This window comes from Danio rerio, chromosome 15, assembly GCF_052040795.2.
Source record: "Danio rerio strain M-AB ecotype USA chromosome 15, GRCz13ab, whole genome shotgun sequence".
NCBI lineage: Eukaryota > Metazoa > Chordata > Actinopteri > Cypriniformes > Danionidae > Danio > Danio rerio.
In genome coordinates this window covers 16428628-16450819 of record NC_141035.1, presented here as the reverse complement: position 1 = coordinate 16450819, position 22192 = coordinate 16428628, and the positions used below count along the sequence as shown (strand labels likewise).

General features: G+C 33.6%; 1 protein-coding gene across 6 annotated transcripts; it reads left to right on the top strand.

Annotated features, from left to right (window-relative positions):
• Positions 1–413: 413 nt before the first annotated feature.
• Positions 414–8024, top strand: trappc6bl (trafficking protein particle complex subunit 6B, like). Of its 6 annotated transcripts, none has more exons than XR_015508422.1 (7): positions 414–527; positions 1124–1215; positions 1299–1366; positions 2505–2622; positions 3555–3638; positions 3739–5649; positions 6104–8024. XR_015508422.1 is itself a non-coding variant. In XM_087282569.1 (7 exons), the coding sequence occupies exons 1-7, from the start codon at positions 676–678 to the stop codon at positions 7225–7227; spliced, it is 495 nt and encodes a 164-aa protein (XP_087138695.1). In that variant the 5' UTR covers positions 414–675; the 3' UTR covers positions 7228–8024.
• The last annotated feature ends 14168 nt before the right edge of the window (positions 8025–22192 follow it).

Below are 22192 nucleotides of genomic sequence, written 5' to 3'. Positions count from 1 at the left end.
GGACTAAGCCGAAAAGAAAATGAATTAATTAATTCTTAGGCACTAAAAACTTGATACCAGGCCAAAGTTTAATGGTGGAAAGAACCGGTAATTTAATTTCCACTTATGAAAAAGCTTTCAGTTACAAGCTAGACATATTTACAAAATTTCTAAATGTACCACATTTAATATTTTGTAAGGATATTTTTGTTAACTAGCAAATGTTATGTAGCCTATTGATGCTACTGTTTAAAGAGACAGTAGTATTTTCTTTAATACTTTTAAAAGAAGTCCTGTCAAGGTTGCATCCGTTTAACACAGTAAAGACTCAAGTACTTAAATGGTAATTTTGTGAATTATCATAAAAATAATGTGTAATTTGAGGGAAGAAAAATGAAAGCGTCAGATATTCCCGCGTTTTCCTCCACTACAGCAGGTGGCAGTATTGGTTGTCAGAATCGGCTCTACAGCAGGAGAACTGAAGACGGACAAGTGTTTGGTTCTTTATAAATGTATTTTTATTCCACACCTGAAGATACGTGCACGCAGTAAGTAATTTAAAACGTGTTTACGCTGACGCCACATCATATTTACGGCCAACTAATTGAGCGAGTATCGTTAAATATCGATAGATGTGCAGAATAGCATTAGCTGATCTGTTTGAGCAAAAGTCAACAGTTCTACAGATGCACATTTATGTGCTGTGAGTTTTTAGCGTTACGTATCAGTTATTTATTTTCAATGTAGTCTTTAAATGAAAAGAGTGATTTAATTATTGTTTAAACAAAACGTTACAGTGAAGACACAATTGCACAGCTCTTCTAGCATTGGCATGGAAAGACCCAGCTTCATATGTTCAGGAATAGACACAATTGAATATATGAATAAACGAATACGTGTAAAGAATATTTTGTTTTTATTATGCTTTTCTATTCTGCTCCTAGTTTAATTAAATCTATATTTATTCCTGTATGCATTTAAATGCTTATTCAAATATTGTGACATTATGAAGCAACAACTGTCATTTCTTCAGTAAACATAGTGAGAGATAGAAATAAAAGATGCAGTTGGTTTTAAAATGTCTGATCTTCAGTGTGAGCCTTTACAGATGTTTGAGGATCTTCCTGTGGATGTTGTCTTTCAGGTATGGCAGATGACGCTCTGTTTGAGTTCCTCCACATGGAGATTGTTGCTCATGTTTACAAAGAGCAGGCGACCCGTGATGACATTGATAAGGTACCATGTTTTCTTTTCTTTAATAATTATGTCATGTTGTCTTGTTTACTTGTGTCATTCATACTGGGATTTGCTTTCTTCAGGAGCGAGTGACGTGTGTTTCTACTCTAGAGTTGATGGGCTTCAGAGTTGGACAAGGACTTATTGAAAGGTATTGTGAGTTTTACATGTTGTTTATACATGCACTGAAGTATAAGTCTTTTATGTCACAGTTTATAAACCTGTTTCCTCTCCAATATTTAAAACAATTTATCCAACGCAATTTCGTTTTACCCTTCTTAAAAAATATATATTTTCTTTAAGTAACAATTCTTTTTTTTTTTTACTTCTACATTAACATTTATGCATGATATCTTAGAATCTGTAACAATGAATATGAACCAAAAATTCTTTTCAGGCATAAATACAGCAAGAGTCATTTGATGATAAATTTAAGGATCACAGTGGAGCCCCAAACACTTATTTAAAATCTTTATATTTTGCCAGTATTTTTTATTTTTTATATTTTCCAAAACCACTAGATTTGACCTATTTATCAGCAAGATGGCCCCTTTTTCTTTTATAAATTTTACAGAGGTCAGAATAAATGTTTTTTCTTTTTTCTATTTTTTTACATGACTGTATTTGTCACTGTCAATGACGATGGATCAGATATTATTGTACCCATATTACGAATATTTATTTCCACATAACATATATACACACACACACACACACACACACACACACACACACACACACACACACACACACACACACAGTTGAAGTCTGAATTATTAGCTCAATTGTTTATTTTTCCCACCAATTTCTGTTTAACAGAGAGAACACTTTTTTTTTTTAACACATTTCTTAACATAATAGTTTTATTTTATCTTTGATATGATGAAAGTCAATAATATTTAACTAGATAATTTTCAAGACACTTCTATACAGCTTAAAGGGTTTTTAAAGGCTTAACTGGGTTAATTAGGTTAACAAGGCAGATTAGGGTAATTAAGCAAATTATTGTATAACGATGGTTTGTTCTGAAGACTATCGAAAAAAAAAATATAAAATATAAAATATAGTTTAAAGGGGCTAATAATTTTGACCTTAAAATGTTTTTTTTAAAATTAAAACCTTTTATTCTAGCCAGAAAGAAAACCCAAATAAGAAAATAATCAAAGGGGGGCTAAAGAACTCCGTTTTGTGAGCAAATAAGTCACTGTTATGTTTTATTATTAGAGGATAGCACACAAGCTTCCGTTTGAATCTAACAATGCCATGACTCTGCTCATGTTTTTCAAAAGGTTTACAAAAGACTGCCCCACTTTCAAAGATGACTTGGACATAATGAAGTTCGTATGTAAAGACTTCTGGAGCACTATCTTCAAAAAACAAATCGACAACTTGAGGACCAACCATCAGGTCTCAATGTTCAGTACTATCTTTATAAGAAGAATAGAGACAACTACTACCTCATTTGATGAAGTTCACAAATAATAATAAAACCTTCTATCACGTATATATTTTTTCACAAAAAATAAATGATTGAATGAAAATTAATCATTTGATAATAATCAAATAATCAACTTACAATCTGTATTCAAGGAATGTTCAAAGAATGTTCAAGAATGTTTACTGCCAAGGAAGTAACACATTTTTTTTTAAATGAATGAATCAGCCAAAAAAAGAGAAAAAGTCAAATACTTTCTGTCACGTTTTGGATGTTTTAAAACATCAGATGTCATTTTGCATAAAATCTGAAAAATGTTTTGTATAAGACATTGCACATGAAAATCAGCTGATACTTTAACAAATTTTTTTTTAGGAATATTTATCTATTTTTCATTTGTTACATTATGTTTTGTCATGTTTAATGTTTTACATGATAAAACATACTTTCATCATTTTACAAATGGTTCTCAAGTGCATAACAATGCATAATAGATAAATAATGTACATAATTAAGCAAAACAACACAATTGTTGAAATCAGCAGTCCAAAAGAAGTAAGAATACATTTTGCTTAGTAAATATGATGCAGCTTAGTGTATTGTAAATGAAGAGTTCACACAAACATGAAGGTTCTATCATCGTTTACCGGTTTCGAAACGGAGTTTTTTTTTCTCTACTAAACACAAAATTATATTCTGAGGAATGTTGTAAAAAAGCATTTTTTTCTTCTAATATAAAAGTCAATTTCTAGTTTTGTTGAACATTCTTTAATATTTTCCAATGTGTAACTCATAAATGTTTAAAATCGTTTGAGTGTTATTAAATGAAGGCAGTTATTTTTTTTACTCAATAATTGTTTAATTTGCAACACATTTTAATATGACTGTAATGTCTTTGCTCTAGGGCACATACGTCTTGCAGGATAATAAGTTTGCACTACTCACTCAGTTTTCCAGTGGAAAGCAATACCTTGAAGAGGCCCCTAAAGTAAGTATCATTTCTATGTATTATTTATATTAAATCAAATATTTCATTCCACTTTGAGAAATGCACTCTTGATGGTTGTGTATTTGTGTGCTGTCTGCAGTATTTGGCCTTTTCCTGCGGGATGATTCGAGGAGCTCTTTCTAACCTGGGTCTGGAGAGTGTGGTCACTGCTGAGGTTTCTCTAATGCCATCATGTATGTTTTACACCAGTCTTAAAATCAGCGATAGCACCAATATGCATATTGAAATAACCCAGCGTTCCGGCATTAAGGGATAGTTCACCTATAAATGAAAATTCTGTTATTATTTAATCACTTCTGTTATTTGTTACAAACCCGTTTGAGTTTCTTTTGTGAGGTTGAAGACAAAAGAAGCTACTTTGATGACAGCTGTAACCATTGACTTCCATAGTACAAATAACAAAGACTATGGAAGTTAATGGTTACAGGTTTTCAGCTTTCTTCTAAATATCTGCTTTAGTGTTTAACAGAATAAAGACACTCAATAAGGTTTGGAAGCACTTGAGGGTGAGTAAGTAATGAGTAAATGTTCATTTTCAGGTGAACTGTCCCTTTAAGTGAACTGTGAGTACAAAACATAATGAACAAATCTATGATGCTAATATGTATTTAACCAATTCACTCGAAAATGTACATTTTCTCATCATTTACTCACAATCACAAGTGGTTCTAAACTTTAATGAACTTCTTTCTTTTGTTAGCAAGATACTCTGAAGAATGTTGGGAAATAGCAGCCATTGACATACATAGTCCTTTCATAGTATTTTTTGTATTCACTGTTTTCGTTCCCCAAGATTCTTTAGAATATCTTCCTTTGTGTTCAACAGAAGATAGAAACCCTAATAGGTTTCAAACAAGTGGAGGTTAAGTAAATTATTGCAAATTTTCATTTTTGAGTGCACTTTATCAATGAAGCACGTCCTATTAGTTTTTGTGTCAGCTTTAAGTGGCCGTTTACATATTGTTTCAAAAAGCGCATCTAACTGAGCGTACACACGGAAAGCGGCGAGAGTGTAGCTGGACATAGCTGGAAGTTATTCATTTTCAATGGAAGCCAGTGGTGTGGAGAGGCGTGGTGTGTTTTCACCGGTGTAGGCCTCGAGAAGTGTTAAAATCATGTCAACTTTATAGACCTTTTTGTTAAAACGCGAAATTATTCATGCTTTGCGTGTATACAGAAGGAGGATGCTAAGAACTTCCGGTTGGCAGCTGATGCATATAAATGCATTCGGACAGCTTAGTCTGTTTTACCTGCTTTTAACGTCTTTGAACTAACACTGCTGTTGATCAGCGCCGCCTCCTGGACCGATTATTTTAGAAATGCAACCTAAAGGGATGGAAAACAACTGCTGCAAGGTGTTTCACTCTTGTAGTCAGACAGCATTGTGCCGTGTAAATTGAACCCTGCTATCGCTTAAATCAAACTTTTCTCTTTCTTTCAAATATATAACCAACCCAAACAAATGTAATTAACCAAAATGTTTGACCCACACATGTAACCTGTACTGTCCCAATAGCACATTGATTAAAAATGTGGGACAAAGTGAAAATAAAGTGGCATTTTGAAATGACAGAAATACACATACTGTGGTAAATACTACACAACACAACACTAACTAAATGCAACATAAATGGCTCCTGATTAGAATCAACATGTGAATCAGCCAGCAGACAGGACAGGACAGGAACACTGATGCTGTATTTCAGCATGTGATCTGATGGCAGACACTGAATTAGGAGAACGGTTTTCTCTCACACTTGCACCGCATCTGCCAAAAGTATCACGGCTTTAATACACGTCTTTCTGTATAAATTAAAGTTCTGCATCACAAAAACACTCTGTAAGCCAATAAAACAGTATTGACACCCAGTTGAGAAACGCTGCTCTGGCTGAAGACAATTCTTAACGGAAGTTCTAAGCACTGAAGAATTGTCTTCAGCCAGAAGGCGCTGGTTACTATGGCACCCTCCATGCAGCAACAAAGGAAAAGGTCTAAAGCAGGGGTCACCAACATGGTGCCCACGGGCACCAGGTAGCCCGCGAGAATCACATGAGCTGCTTGTGGGTCTGTTATAAAATTAGCTTACCATAGCACCACATACCAGTAAGCTGCAACTAATATTTTTTGTTCTTTTTAAATCACACTTGCATTGGTGTAAAATTGAAAATGACTAAATTATATATTTAAAAAACTTAAAAAACAATTTCAGACAAATGAAGTGTTGCATATTGATATTTATCTGTTTCCAATCATTGTTGACAACTATTGTGAGAAATTATTAACATGATCAGTGTCTTCACATAGATGAATATCATTAATTATTAATAATAATTGAGCAAATTTGTTATTAGGAAGTGTGTATCAAACTGGTAGCCCTCCACATTACACGATACCCAAGAAGTAGCTCTCAGTTTCCAAAAGATTGGTGACCCCTGGTCTATAGCAATGAGCTATGACGTGGTTTGGCAGCAAGCAATCAGAATGTAGATATCCACCACTTGAGAAGATTCCTGAGAACACAGTCCTGTAAACTTTGGTTCCGATCACAAGGGATGAATATTGAAGTTGCTGGATTTCCAGTTATTTATGATGTTTCCTTACAGGGACATAACGTAAAAGGTTATTGGCGAGTTACTGATGTGCATTAATGGTATATATGTTTTTTGTTAAAGCGGGCTAACTATAATGACTGTACAAAACAATATTGCTGTTTCAGGCACATAGAAAAAGTGGAGCAAAGCCACACCACATGGAACAGCTTGATCTTCTATAGTTAAATAAATTTGATAAAAGGCCCACAACACTAGAAAGTATGTTTCTATGTGAGGATGTAAGGGATTTGCTGATATGCTGCAACAGCCCTTTAAATACGAGATCAGTGTAACAAATTTTGACGCTCTTGCTGCCAGAGCTGTTAGGGCAGACAGTGTTGCCACCAAGGCCGCCAGGGTGAACTGTGATGCTCTATCTGCTTCGGTGTTAACACACAGTAAAAGCCGGTTCCTTTACTAATTTTAGAGCAATTTGCGCTTTCATCTGTCTGCTTTTGCTAGGCAACCAACAATTATTTTCTTAGAGGATGACAAACTCTTGCAGCATCTCTAATACAAGCTTTATGTAGGACATAAAAAAGCACTGCAGTGTTTGGGTGCTCTGCCTTTATCTGAGGGAATTAGTCTACCTTTATTACTGAAATGTGTATATTCCATACAAAGTGTGAAGCTGATTGGATGGTTCGGGATGGTTCTAGATGGTTCACATGACTCGCAGTGCACTCGCAGCATTTTGAAAAGTTAGGATGCTTTCAACTTTGTGCGCCTGGAAAATGTGTATTTTTTACATTTAATTAATATGACTTTACTATATACAATACATGTATATAGTAAATTGATAAACAAGTACAATTGTAAATTTTTTTTTGGCTATATTATGTCAAAAATATGTGAGTGATACTTTAAATGGCAAGCCAATACACTGGTTAAATGTTTTTAAAGCTTTTTTCCCCCTCTCTCTTTCTGTCTCTCTCTCTTTATAGGCAAGTTCCAGGTTGTTGTTCAGAAACTGTAGGATGGAGAAGAAGAGAAATGAACTTTTATATGTGAATGTGAGTTAGATGAACCTATACTCGACATGTTTACAACATTTGTTTTTCATATAATGCGGTTTCGAGTCATATTTTGGTGAGACTGTTTCATAATTCCTCTAAATATTTCGCTCCACCAGATGCATTTGGGAATATATTGATTGTCATAAATTCTACCTCAAGAGCAGACTGGATTATTGTAACAATCATGGAAATATATTTTCACTAACATGACATTTCATAACCTAATATTTTAATACAATACAACATCAGGTCACGTAACTTATTTTGGCCACTTTTATACCTCTTTGGCGAATAAGATATTAAAAATGTTTAAATTAGTTTTGTCCTGCATTTTTATTCTAAATGTAATTTATTTCTCAATATTGGGGACTGTTAGTATGCACGGTTATCTTTAAAAGCCATAATTTAGTAATTAAAGATCTGATTCATTACTTGAGAAATAAAGAAAATCGTATGGAATGATGCGAGTCGATACTGAAGAAACAACTTTTGGGTTTGCTAGTTCAATGACAACAAACAGATTCTTGATTTTACCAGAAGAGGGCAGTCTTCATCAGTCAGATGAGAGCCTAATACAATAACATGCTTTCATAAAAGTTTCCTTTGTATGATCTTGTACAAGCTTCTTGCACTTAAGTTAGTCTTTACTGGTACAGTCTTTGGTACAGTTGTGTTGTATAGAGCGTGTTTTTGTCATCAAATGCTCAATATCCTGATGAATTTGCAAATCTTCAAATAAATGGAGGATTAAATCTTGCATTATTTCTTTAATTCTTAGTTTGCATCTGGAAGTTTTCACTGTTTTCTGGGTTTACATTTGGCAAAGTTGACTATTGTTTCTGAAATCAGGGTTAACATTTTATAGATTTTTTTTTCACTTGAAAAATTTATATATATATATATATATATATATATATATATATATATATATATATATATATATATATATATATATATATCAAAGACATGCGGTACAGGTGAATTGGTTAAGCTAAATTGTAAATTGTTCGTAGTGTATGATTGTGTGTGTGAATGTGTGTGTGGTTGTTTCCCAGGGATGGGTTGTGGCTGGAAGGGCATCCACTGCGTAAAAATGTACTGGATAAGTTGTGAACAAATTCATAAATGTAAGGTGTGTGTGTGTGTGTGTGTGTGTGTGTGTGTGTGTGTGTATGTATATATATATATATATATATATATATATATATATATATATATATATATATATATATATATATATATATATATATATATATATATATATAAAAGTGTATGTATACATTTTATTTTTAGTTGGGTATATTTTGTTAGTCAAATTTTACTTGTTGCTACAGCTTTTCTGTATTTTAATCTAAATAAAACATACAAAATATTAAATAAATAAATAATTATAAAGTGTATAGATACATCATATAAATATACAAAAGTTTATGTGTATACATGTACAGTGTTGTTTGGTAACACATTACAATTAACTTGAGTTACTTAATAAAATTTAAGAGTTAAGAAACGCATTACTTAAAAAAATAAGTATATTTGAGTTACATTTTTAAAAAACGTAACTCAAGTTACTTTTTAGTTTAATTAATTAGCTTTTAGAAAATAAATTGCTGAACTAAAATTAGTAGTCACAATAAATCACACAGAGAATGTGTTTATTATTTTGAACGCATTGAAGAAAATTGTAGGGGATTGTCTCAATGGACATGATTTTACTTAAGACAAATTGTGCAACTAGCAAACACATTGCCTTAAACGTTCAATAATCTGCTGCACATACAGCATGTATAGCTCTGGGTTCAATAAGTTCTCAGATAACATTATCCTAAATCATTTTGTTTAATGTGTTTATTAAAGGTAAATGGAGGTGTAGGTCATACAGTGTGCAGAACTCTATTAAAAAAAAGAAAGAAAAAATAGCTCTGAAAGAGAAATGTAACGTGTTACTTACTAAAAAAGTAGTGCAACTAGTGACTCAATACTGTAATTGTATGGCTTTTCTTTTTTATTCGTAAAAAAAGGTTTAAAGGTTCAGCATAAAAACAAAGAATCTCTGACTTTAACATCATGTAGCACAAAAAAAAAACAACTACATTTTGATCACAATAGATTTATGTTGTGTAATTGTTGCACACTTGAGTATTTCAGCCAGCCAAACCCAAGCAATGCTCTTTTCCTGTTCACAACTGACAGACTGTTATTTAGTGTCTTGTTTTCTTTCTCTCTACTGCCGTCAGCTGTAGTGTGTAAGGTCATGTGCTCGATTATACGTCCCCAAAGCCTTCTTCTGCTGCTATGTGAAACAAACAAAAAAGTGGCGTGCTTAAATGGCTCTCTTGCATAAAGAAGTTTAGGAAGGCTTCCCCAGTGAGAGGCCATTCATGCTCCTCTTTTGTGGAGCGCTTTCTCTTGCTGCCGCTGGAGGTAAATAAACGGCCTCAGCCTGAGCGCCAGCTGTCTCTCTTCTGCTGTCCCGTCATAAAAGGCTTCAAACACACCTTCTGTCCCAGAAACTTACTACATGTTACTCACTTTCACCCTGTTCCCGCTCACTTCTAGCTGACAGTCTGCTAGCATCTTTAGCATTTGCTCACTGTACAGGGTATCAGCAGGGTCTTAAAAGTCTCAAATCTCAAAAGATAAATTTAAGGCCTTAAAAAAGTCTTAAATCTACTGAAATATTGTGTCATTTTCCTTTGTCCATGTATAGCTTTCCAATCTGGTCATTAACACCCATAAAATCCACAACAAACCAATCTCATGAACTTAACTTTTTATAAAAAAAAAAAAAAAAAGCTTTCCTTAGTTACATTTGTTTAAAAGTTCTCCAATTCGTTACTGTTGAGGATACTGACCTGACCTAGATTTAATATTATTAAATTATTATTATTGTATTAATAAATGTATTGAATTATAATCAATTTTTGATAGGGCAAGAGAAAATCCTTTCTAACTGGGATATTTGAAAAAATCTTTTTTAGTCCTGTTAAGTCAAAAATTTCATACATAATGGTCCTCAAAATGTCTTAAATTTAACTTTTTTAAATTTAATTCTGCAGAAATCCTGCTGTAGTTGTTGCTTTATGCACTGTAAAAAATATTCCACACAATCGATTTGTGTCAGGACAACATGAAGGAATTAAGTTAACTTAGTTTTTTTTTTATTTAATTTAATTTAATTTTTTTTACAAATTAAAGTACATGAAACAATTACTTTGTTTCCGCAAAGGACTCAAGATTTGTGCTGTTTCAGCTCAATTTTAATAAGACGTTTGAACAAAAAGCAAATGTCATCTTTTTGAGGATGGGTTCTGTGTATTGAGGGTTTTATCAGAACTTGATGCTGAAATTGGCTGACATGTTGTTGCTCATTATTTTTATGTATGGCAAACAATAGGCCATATTTAATACAAAAAAATAATGAAAATGTAAATAAATAATAGAAATAAACTAAAAAGTATATTCTGAGCTCATATTCCAAAATGCTGACCTTTTACCATACAGAAATCCAAGAGAAAGTCAACCTTTTCTATTCCCCCTCTAAATTAGGGATGTAATAATTCGATTTAGTTTATGACCTTGATTTCACAATTCTATCTCACTTTTTTTTTTTTTTTTTTTTTTTTTTTTACTAAAATGAGGTTGAAGACACTATACAGGAAAGGTGTCTTATCCTTAGGCTATTTCTGCTGATTTAATTATGAAATTGAAATAGTTGCAAAACTAAATATTTTTTAAAACAACCTCCAAATCAGAGACATTTCAAAAACAAAGTCGACTTGTTCATATTAGCAAAGTCAGCTTTGCCTGCAGTCTTTCGTTCTTTTTATTAGAGGCAAATAAAAAAGAAAATGTGCAACATACATTCAGCATAATTAGTTATTTTTATGTAAATTAGACTGTAAAAAGCAAAAACGGAATGGCTTGACTTTATTTTTGTGAAATTACTGGCCTCCATCAAAACATCCAACACTATCTCATGGCAATTCATAACTTTTAGAATTAGTGGCGAATTCATATGATCTCTTTCGTACAATTCAGTTTTCATACAGCTTATATAAATTCAAACAAATTACCACTAAACTGACAAAACGTAAAATAGTTACGTTTACTCGTGAAGTTCTGTTCACACTGCCAGCAGTTGGTGCACGTCTGTCGGTTTCTGCCTCTGAATGAGCGAGTTTGAGCTACTTGTAGCGTTTGGACAAAACAAAACAGCCGTAAAGAAACTCGACACAGAGGAACATACAAACCTCACTGCCAGCTAGCATTTTGGAAGTGTTATTGCAGAGCAACACAAACAGCATGCAGATGTATTAATGTGCAAGACAGGCACCATGGGTCACTCCGATCACTCGACGCAGAAGTATAAATTAGCCTTAATACTTATCGTTCCAAGGCAAAATGAACAGAAAAACTGTAATTCTAAGCCGATTTTTAATCATCAAAAAATTTTCGACTGGCACCACATCGCACACCTCCGCTGAGTGCGGGCACATCCTCAGGAAACGGACGAGGCTTTTATACTTGAAGTAGAAGGTTTCCGGAACTACGTCATATCATTGACATCGTTCAAGATTTTTTAACTAATTATTTTTTTAATTATTTTAATGTTTATAAAGATTTTTATAACAATTCAAGATTTTTTAAAATCAAACGCTGATGCACCCCTTTCTTTTGTTTATATCTCGGACAGTCCTACCTTTTAAAGTTTATTCAAATATTAATAACAACAGAACAAGGGTTGCTCTACAAATTATGTATGTATGTATGTATGTATGTATGGATGGATGGATGGATGGATGGATGGATGGATGGATGGATGGATGGCAAGAATTAAAAAAAAAAAGTACACTTACTAAAAGATACTGCCTTTTTTATTTCACCCACTCAACAATTCACACATTTACTTTCTGGTTAGTTTGTCCTCTACTGAAATGCTAAAAAGGCAATAATAGTCCAACATTCCTGACCATTATCACCAATAAAGCCTACAAAAACAGAGTATCAGTATGTTGTAAACCAACAGGTTGAAACATACTTTTCCAGTTATCAAAGAAATGATTTGTGACTTCATTTTAGTTTTGTAACAATTAAATTGTTTTACATTCAAAATTATAATATGTACGTCAGTGAAAAAGCTATAAATGGTGAAAAAACATATTAAAACTACCAGAGTCTCCACTTTTGCCATGGCATCTCTTTTTGGTTTTAACAAACATATCCCTTAAGTTTTTATAAACTTTTTAACAATAACTTTTCTCTTTACCCAAAGCTGTTGCCATTTCTAGCCAAAGATTACTGGTCATCTGGTTCTTCCTAATCACGCATGCGGGTGATAAAGATGTGTGTATAGGCATACCTGTTTCAGACAAAATCTCTTTAAAGTGATTCATACTCAACTCAAATCAGTTGCGGCGCCACGCAAACTGTTCGCTCGAGTCTAAAAAAAAAATCATGCTCTCCGCCGGCCGAAATCATGTCTCACGCACCCAAAGCGAACCTCCAAAACAAGCCAGGCTTTACTCTAAAGTTGGAGTTAAAGTCTGTGTGAAATCATTTATTTTTCTAGTGTACATTGCCATTCTTTCGGTGAACAATTAATCTGTATTAATTGTGTTAATCCACTAAAAAAAAGTTTGTTCAAAGTCTGATCATTTGCATACGCATTTGGAGTAAAGCGACTACTCTGTTGATAGTTTGACACTTCAGCTACAATATGCTTAACCATTCCCCTTTACCGTTTATTTGCTATGAGTAAAATGTGCGCAAAATAAAACCACACATCCTACCAATATTTCATTTCTGAAATAACACTGAAGTATCTCCAAGGAACTTCCAGCTCACACTGACTTTAAAATTTTGAAATTAAGAATTTTATCACCTTAATTTAGGCTGCAATTTAAACTTTTGTTTACCTAATAATGATGACTGAAACATTTTGATCTTTGAGTTGTTGCTTTTTCTCTTTTAAAGTGATTTTATATCATATTTAGTTTTTTCAGTATTCTGAGTTTTCACAAAATCTCACAACTTTGACTTGTTTTTCTTGAAATTTCAGCTAACATTTTGGAATCTTGGGTGTTTGCATTTTTTTCTCAAGATTACACTTCCATAACTTTCTCATTAGCAAATGCCAAAATGAGTTGCTTAGTCACATTTGACTTAATCCTTAGTAAAAGTCATTTTTAAGCATATTTTATATAGTTACATATATTGCAATATATATATATATATATATATATATATATATATATATATATATATATATATATATATATATATATATATATATATATATATATATATATATAATGTATTCATAATCAAGCTGGTAAAAGACTAAACACAAAGAGTGTGCAGAAGTTGTTAAGGGTGGAGGGGAAATGTCATAGTTTTATTTTTATTTCCTCCAGCAGGAGTTTGGCCTCGAGATATATCTGTAATCTTTCTTCATGCTAAAACCAATGCTGTTTTCTCATTCCGATCTCTGTGATTTTCACAAAATAAAGGGTTTTTCTCAAAGTGCTTTGGTTTAATTTTGTCAAACACTGTTTTTCTATTCTGGTACAGCCACAACTGAAATTCTTCTAATTTTTAAACAAAGATCGCTCTGTAATTCAGCTTTGTGCATTGGGGTGTTTGTATCGCCATTGCCTCATGAAAGACAGATCCTCCTGTTAGAGAAGACTCCATCTGTCAGATGCATGTGAACTTGCTGCTTAACCTGCATTAATGCCTCAGTGAGGAGCATTTCAATGGAAAACTGCTGTGTGTGTGTGTGTGTGTGTGTGTGTGTGTGTGTGTGTGTGTGTGTGTGTGTGTGTGTGTGTGTGTGTGTGTGTGTGTGTGTGTGTGTGTGTGTGTGTGTGTGTGTGTGTGTGTGTGTGTGTGTGTGTGTGTGTGTGTGTGTGTGTGTGTGTGTGTGTGTGTGTGGGGTGCTGCTGCTGCTGCTGCTGGAGGATTAAAGCATGAATGCAGACAGAGATGAACACAATCCAGCACTCAATGCTTGAAGAGCTGCAGTCAGTGTTAATCTCTATCTAGAGTTCTGCACTGGAACTGAGGAGCTCATTAAACAGATTGCTCTTTAAAAAGTGCTTTAGGTGTATTGGATTTTTAAATAACAGTATAATAAATAACTATGTGGAATAATTAACGTGGGGTTAAGGGAATTTGTGGGCAAAAGTGTTCAATTTGAATGTTTTGTTTTAAGTGACCAGCAAGTTGCATAATGTTGGAGTTTCCATGCTGGACATAAGACTAGACTAAAATATTCATACTGAATGCATTCAAGGGCTTCACTATGTTTTACAAACTTTACTTTTAATGCTAAAATCACATGCTAGACACTTGTCGTTTGCTAAATTAAATTAAGCACACACACAAAATAGATATTTTAACTATTTGAATATAATATATGAAATAAAATATGTATTGCTCTATTATATTAAACAGAATTAAAATTCTTGACCGAAATACACAGATAAATAAAGTACACTTTAAAAAAACAAAAAGGCTAGGTTCACAAATTTAAGTGAATTGAACATTGTGTTGATTCAGTTCGTAGTAGCTTGATCAAGCAGCAAAATCACTTTTGTACACAAAAATGTTGGTAGCATATGTAGCATATTATACAAAGCATAAATAAACTATATAAAACAGTAAACTATATATAAAAAACTAAAAATCTAAATTAGAACGTTAAGTAATATTTAATAAACCAAAAATAAATATTATGGATCTATTGTTATACGGCTTTCGATATATTCCATTACTGTTTTAAAACTCTTTGAATATCTTGATACATCCACTGAAAATAGCTAAAAGTGTAAACATTCTGCATTTTTTTATATAGATAGATATTTAAAAAATGACATACTATTTTGTATTTTGTAATACAATAACCAAGAAAATAAAAGTTTAAATATGAGCAATATCACATGATTAGCAGTGCGATATGGCTGTATAGCGGCACTGATGGGAGGTGTGCATTGGCTTGAGGCTGCAGGCTGTGTGCCTTAGGCTACATTCACACTGCAGCTAAACGTGGCCTGAATTTTTTTGCCCACATGTGACTCAGGTAATGATAGTGTGCACAGCCCAAACTGCATGGAATCTGATCTTTTCAGGTCAGATCTGTGTGGTCATAAATCGGACACCAATCTGATGTTTTGCAATGCGAGTGCAGTGTGAACGGTTATGTCGGATTTCATGTGACTTTTACCATAATCTTTGATCAACATGCGTCATCTTTCTGTGCTGCAGACATCATCTACTCCTCAGCAGCATAATACACATGGAAATTACTTTACCACAGAGAGTTGGTTGTTCATTTTGAAAAAGATTTTGGAGGCAAAACCGGTGCTTGTTAACGTTCGGGGCACTAGTTGATCGTGAAGCTGAAGAACGCCGTGCGTGTTGTGGATAGGGGATCCGTGTAAAAAGGAGGGAGAACTTTCTCTTCGAGAGAAAAGAGGGCAGATGCTTGAGCACCCAAACCCCCCTTCTGTATGTGTGTATAACCAAGTAAAACTGCAAACGGTGATAAAACAACTCTGCTTCACAGTTCAGTCTGCGGCTGCTCATTACCCTTGATGGGTTCACTACACCGGTGGTTAGACCACCACGTGCCGCGGTTGTCATAAATCACAAATGATCATCGTTTTCAATCACAAGTGACTTATTTTAGATTTGAAATGGCGAAATACACATTAGTAGTAGCAGAACAATCATTTACAGTTCATGAAAAACACCACGGTTGTCTGTGAAAAGGGCAATAATCATACAAGCATGATCTGACAACGTGCTTACTTCATACAGTATCAGGTGTGCATAATTAGACATTTTGTGATGTCCGTTTCTGTGCTTTTGCGCATGCGGGTCAGTTTAGGACCATGATCTGTTCACACTGCAAATTTGATATTGGCCACATTTATAAGAGCAGTGTAAACAGCCATGCAACAAAATCTGATCTGAGAAAAAGTCTTATTTGTGCACTAAGCCTGGCAGTGTGATATTGCATTTATACAACATTTCCACGGCATAATCGTGTATATAAATAGAAAATCAAACAAGGAGAGTCTCAAAGACCCTTTTGTATGACAAACTACTTTCTTCCACCATTCATACACATCTGCAGCTGACGTCAGAACAGCAGAAGTCGTTGCTCACAAACGTCACGTGTTTGAATGATTTTCTAGCGTAAAGTCTAAAGTCATGACAAAATAGGTGATTCTGCTCACATTTTAAGATTATAAGGCTGAACACCATGAAATGCCATCAGTCTACAGAGATTTACCAGTATTTCTCTGTTGGAACCGAGATATCACAATAATTAACCCCAAAAAAGCCAAAGCAAACACTACCAGATTGCTGTAGTATAAATACAGCCATACAAAATATAAAAGAGAGAGATCGACTTAGAATGCCGCTCACCTGTTCTGTAAACATTTGTTCAGCTGTAATTTATGTAAAAAAAAAAGAAAAAATTCTCCCCCTAAGAACCTATTATGCAGTATCTGTCGCCATCTTGTGGCGGAACGTCAACCGTCTTTGCTCTGCTCAGTATGGCAGGCTGGCCGCCAACATGCTAAATATCTGAAATTATGACTATTTAAAATAGGCACTATCCTCATAAATAAACTGCATAGATGTAATCTAAACAACTACATTCTCAACTTAAAAACCTCAAAATTACATTATGTTGACTAACAGCTGCAATATTTGTCAAACTTGTGAGTTTATTGATGTGCTTGCAACTCATGTGGGCGGAGTAATACACAAGTCTAAAGAGGCTGTGAGTGGTGATATTACTTTAATGTCTCAAGACTATCAGCCAATCAGATCTGAGAACCAGACAGAAATGTTGTATATATTTATTAATGAAATAATTAAGTCTAAAGCATGTTTTTAGTTCAGTCTGAAAGCGTCATGTTTGACTAGCTCAGCTGCTCATCTTGATATGCAGTCATAAAGTCAGTCTGTTCAACATCGCCACTGACAGAGAAAATGCCTAACAGCTTTCCCCTGTTCTGTGCTCCGCATAAATCTCCACAGTGTTGAGCAGGACGAACCCCAGACGTGGAGTTGTGCTTGAGGGGAGGCTGGGAAAAAAAGGCCTTTAAAAGTGGCAAACAATAACTTTTAATTTGCCACTCTTATTTCAAAAACCAAGCAGGCAGCAGAGACTTTCTATAAAATGGAGAAAGTGGAGCACAAAGCCAGGATATCTTTCTTTCTACTGGGCTGAAAGGATTACACTGGTAGAAAGAAAGAGAGAAAAAAACTAAAAGCTAATCACTTCCCCTGGTTGATTAAAAGGCGGAGAGGATTTCAGAGTTTTTTTTTGTGTGGGGTGGGGGGGGGATGGGGGGGGGGGTGTGGGTCTGTGAGGTGCTGGACTTATGAATGACTAAAGCAATGCTTTAACATTTTTATAGGATTTATCAGTACATTTAAGCAGCTTCCAGTTTAATAATGAAAGTCCAGATGACACAGCAAGTTTAAAGCATCATTATTCAGCAACAGTGGTGTAAATTAACTAATTACAAATACTCAAATTACTGTAATTGAGTAGTTTTTCTCAGAAGTTGTAGTTTACTAAGTTTTAAAAATGTGTATCTTTTACTTTTTCTTAAGTACATTTTTAGTGCAGTATTGGTATTTTTACTCTACTATTTTCCTTCAACCTGCAGTCACTAATTTATTTTTTCTTCATTTTTTACTTTATTTATTTATTTTTTATTATTCCTGTCCAATCAGATCACACATAGAAGGTAAATTGCATCATAGTGAACTACGTCAAGACATGTGCATTTTATATTGCAGCAAACTGTTCGGAAGCATTAAAAGTGTCCAAGAAGATGTTCAAAATCTTTACACGCATTGACCTAGAGACCATTTAGATCAGGGATGCCCAAACACAGTCCTGTAGGGCCGATATCCTGCAGATTTTAGCTCCAACTTGCCTTAACCCACCTGCACGGATGTTTCTAGAAAGCCTAGTACGAGATTGATTAGCTAGCCCAGGTGCATCTAATTGGGATAGGAACTAAACTTTGCAGGACACCGGCCCTCCAGGACAGAGTATGGGCACCCCTGGTTTAGATGCATGTCACTGATGAGAAGATGATGGATATTTTCTGTATGATGACCGAAATGGCCTTAAACACACAGCAGACACAAGACGTCAACATGCCGTCAAATTGTAATTGTACCCTAACGTCGTGAAAACGCTGCATTTTGTTTGGAAATGAAAATCGGGTTTACATCAGAACTCAACGCCAGCCCGATGTCAATGTCCAACGTCCAACCTAAAACCAACCAAATATCAACGTCTAATGATGCTACTGCTTGACGTTGTGTGGACGTTACCACTATGAAGTCTATTAGACGTTGTATTTTAGTTGCCATAACTCATGAATAAATGTCAGTATTTGACGTCAATAGAATGTTGGGTTAAGATGTTGTCTCGACATTGGATATTGGTCACTTTCTAACAACCTAAAATCAACCAAATATCAACGTCATTTGATGTCATTATTGGACATCAAAATAATGTTGTCCTTAGACGCTGGCTAGACATTGAATTTTGGTCACTTGACATCACAACCTAAATCTAATCTAGTATTAATGTCTTATGACATTGTGTGCCTGCTGGGCAATAACAAAATGCACTACAGAATGTTACGTTTACACACAGACATCCACATCTTTACTCACATTACATTTTTAGGCAAGTAATGGTATTTTTACTTAAGTATGCTTTTTCAGTACTCTTTCCACCACTGTTTAGCAGCCAGAACACTGAAAATTCAGCCTTGCTGAGTGTTTGCAATAAAGAATGTAAGTATTTACAATAAAGCCAGGAGCATTTTATTTTGTTGTTGTTGTTGTTGTTGTTACATCCAAACAGAGATGTTTTGGCTAAAAGTGTCAGTAAAAATCTACACTGTAGAAAAATATCTGTAAATTAACAGGTTCCATATCTTGGGATTCAAAAGTGGTTTTTGTGTATTTGCGGTTGTAAATTGCTAAGATGTTGTTCTCTGTTCTGTCGAATTTTGATGTTAAAAACACAACTCTGCAGTTTAAAAAACTAAAAAAGTTTTTTAAAAAGTTTGAAATAATCTAATGTATAAGAAAAAAAATATAGAGAGAAATAAGATTGTAAAATAACAGAAAATGTACTGACAGTTTACAACAAGGTTTTTGTATCGAATATACAACACAAACACAGACAACATATCAATTTAAACTGTTAAAAAAGTAAATAATATCGCTTTCAAGTTTTTCAACTTTTCAAGGGTAAAAATTGTTGGGCGAAAGATTATTGTCCCCTAATGCAATACAAAATAAAAATGGAATAATTAAAAATAATCTGAAAATATGGAAAACTGCTGATTTTACTGATATTTTTACAGTGTAATCGACATTTAACAATAGTCTAAAACTAGACTATACAGTAAAAAATAAATATTGTAACATTTACAGTAATTTACTGTCAATTTTGGTTGCCAGTATGAGTGTAAATTTACAACTGCACTGTAAATTAATAGTTACAATTGTAATGTAAAAAAAGTACAGCACAACTGTAATTATTTATTTATAGTGCGCTTGTAACACTCTCACTGGTAACTCAAATTGACAGTAAGTTACTGTTAAGTTTTATCTCAAGTTTTATGTTACAGTACATCTGATGTTGATAAATAATGTTCATTGGATTACTTTATTTTATGTGTGTTACATGTTACCATTATGGTGTTTAGTAGTTTAGTAGCAACTACTGTATATACAGTTGTAGTCGGAATTAATAGCCCCCATGTTTATTTTTCCCCTATTTCTGTTTAACAGAGATTTTTTCAACACATTTATGAACATAATAGTTTTAATAACTCATTTCTAATAACTGATTTATTTTATCCTTGCCATGATGACAGTAAATAATATTTAACTTGATATTTTTCAAGACACTTCTAGCTTAAAGTGACATTTAAAGACTTAACTAGGTTAATTAGGTTAACTAGGCATGATTAGGCAAGTTATTGAATAATGATGGTTTGCTCTGTAGACTATGAAAAAAACAATATAGCTCAAAGGGGCTAATAATTTTGACCTTAAAATGGTCTTTAAACATTTTAAAACTGCTTTTATTCCAGCTGAAATAAAACAAATAGGACTTTCTGCAGAAGAAAAATATTATCAGACATACTGTAAAAATTGCCTTGCTCTGTTAAACATCATTTGGGAAATATTTGAAAAAGAAAAGAAAACAAAATCAAAGGGGGGCTAACAATTCTGACTTCAAGCGTATACATAAGTATGTTTCTTTGCTTATGATGAACATTAGGTAACCAATTGACTCCCCACATGCTTATGATTGTATGTTGTTATTAAATTATGCTTTTCCATTAAAACTAGCTAAATTTTCTGGGGAAAAGCAAGATGTCACTTAATTTGGCATATTCTTAAAAAAGACCTATATTTAAGATTTTTATTTCATATTTGGATTACAAAACAGGACAAAAAAGTGTGCTGTTAGTAGATTGGCACTTGTGTCTATGTAGAATTTACCATGAGTGTTATAAGATGTGTATCCACTTTTAATGTAAAGTAAATACACAATTTGCTATAAATCGTGAGGCACAACACTATGTTCTGTCTCACGACAATTGAAACTATCTGGCTAAGTCGTATGAATTTTCCATATGTATTTTTTTAGCTAATTTGTATGATTTTGTATGATCTGATTTGTAGTGTGTAGTATGATTTGCTCATCACTAGGGCCAAACAGAATCTGTGGACATTTTTTGATATTTCTGCTGAGAATTTTGTTAAAAATCTGTGGATTTATGGGGAATGATTTTGGGAGTATCGTAACTAACATATATATATATATATATATATATATATATATATATATATATATATATATATATATATATATATATATATATATATATATATATATATATATATATGGATAGTAAAAAATAAAACCTTTTTAAATTTTTATTTAAAGTTAGCAAGGAAAATTTATTTAGATCCACATCATTTTGTGTTTTTATAGTCTCTCATTTAATATCTTTACTAAAATACAGAACATATTACTTTACAAACTATAGGGTGATTTATATGAATGAAAGGCCATTTATATGAATACACCTTAATAAAATGGGAATGGTTGATGATATTAATGTCCTGTTTGTGGCACATTAGTCTATGTGAGGGGCAAACTTTTCAAGATGGGTGGTGACCATGGTGGCCATTTTGAAGTCAGCCATCTTGGGTCCAGCTTTTGTTTTTTCAATAGGAAGAGGGTCATGTGAAACATAAAACTTATTGGGAATTTCAGAAGAAAAACAATGGTGTGCGTTTTACAAGATACAAGATGTGCAGCACCTGAAACTACGGATACTGGAAGCCTGTGCTGGCAATTCTACTGCGGTGTTGCTACTAGTGTGTGAAGAGTGGGAGAAAAGGGTTGCACATTAAACACATTTTTGTGGTCAGAAACTAAGTGGTCAGAAACTTGTAAATAACTAATAAAAGAATAAAGCTACGTTAAAACCAAGCACACCATTGTTTTTCTTTTGAAATTCCCAATAAGTTTGATGTGTCACTCGACCCTCTTCCTATTGAAAAAACAAAGTTGGATCCAAGATGGGCGACTTTAAAAAGGCCACCACGGTCACCACTCATCTTGAAAAGTTTGCCCCCTCACATATACTTATGTGCCACAAACAGGACGTTAATATCACCAACCTTTCCCATTTTATTGAGGTGTATCCATATAAATGGCCCACTCTGTATATTGTGAATGAATCATATGGACATTTTAATATCAGTCAACAATTATACTGAAATTAATAAAAAAATTGAATATAAATGTACACACGTTTACACAAGTAAATAAACAGAATC

Coding starts and splice junctions, on each gene's coding strand:
- trappc6bl (XM_087282569.1), top strand. Junction 2,623..3,554: donor ACTTGAGGACCAACCATCAG/GTCTCAATGTTC, acceptor TCTTTGCTCTAG/GGCACATACGTCTTGCAGGA. Junction 3,639..3,738: donor ACCTTGAAGAGGCCCCTAAA/GTAAGTATCATT, acceptor TGCTGTCTGCAG/TATTTGGCCTTTTCCTGCGG.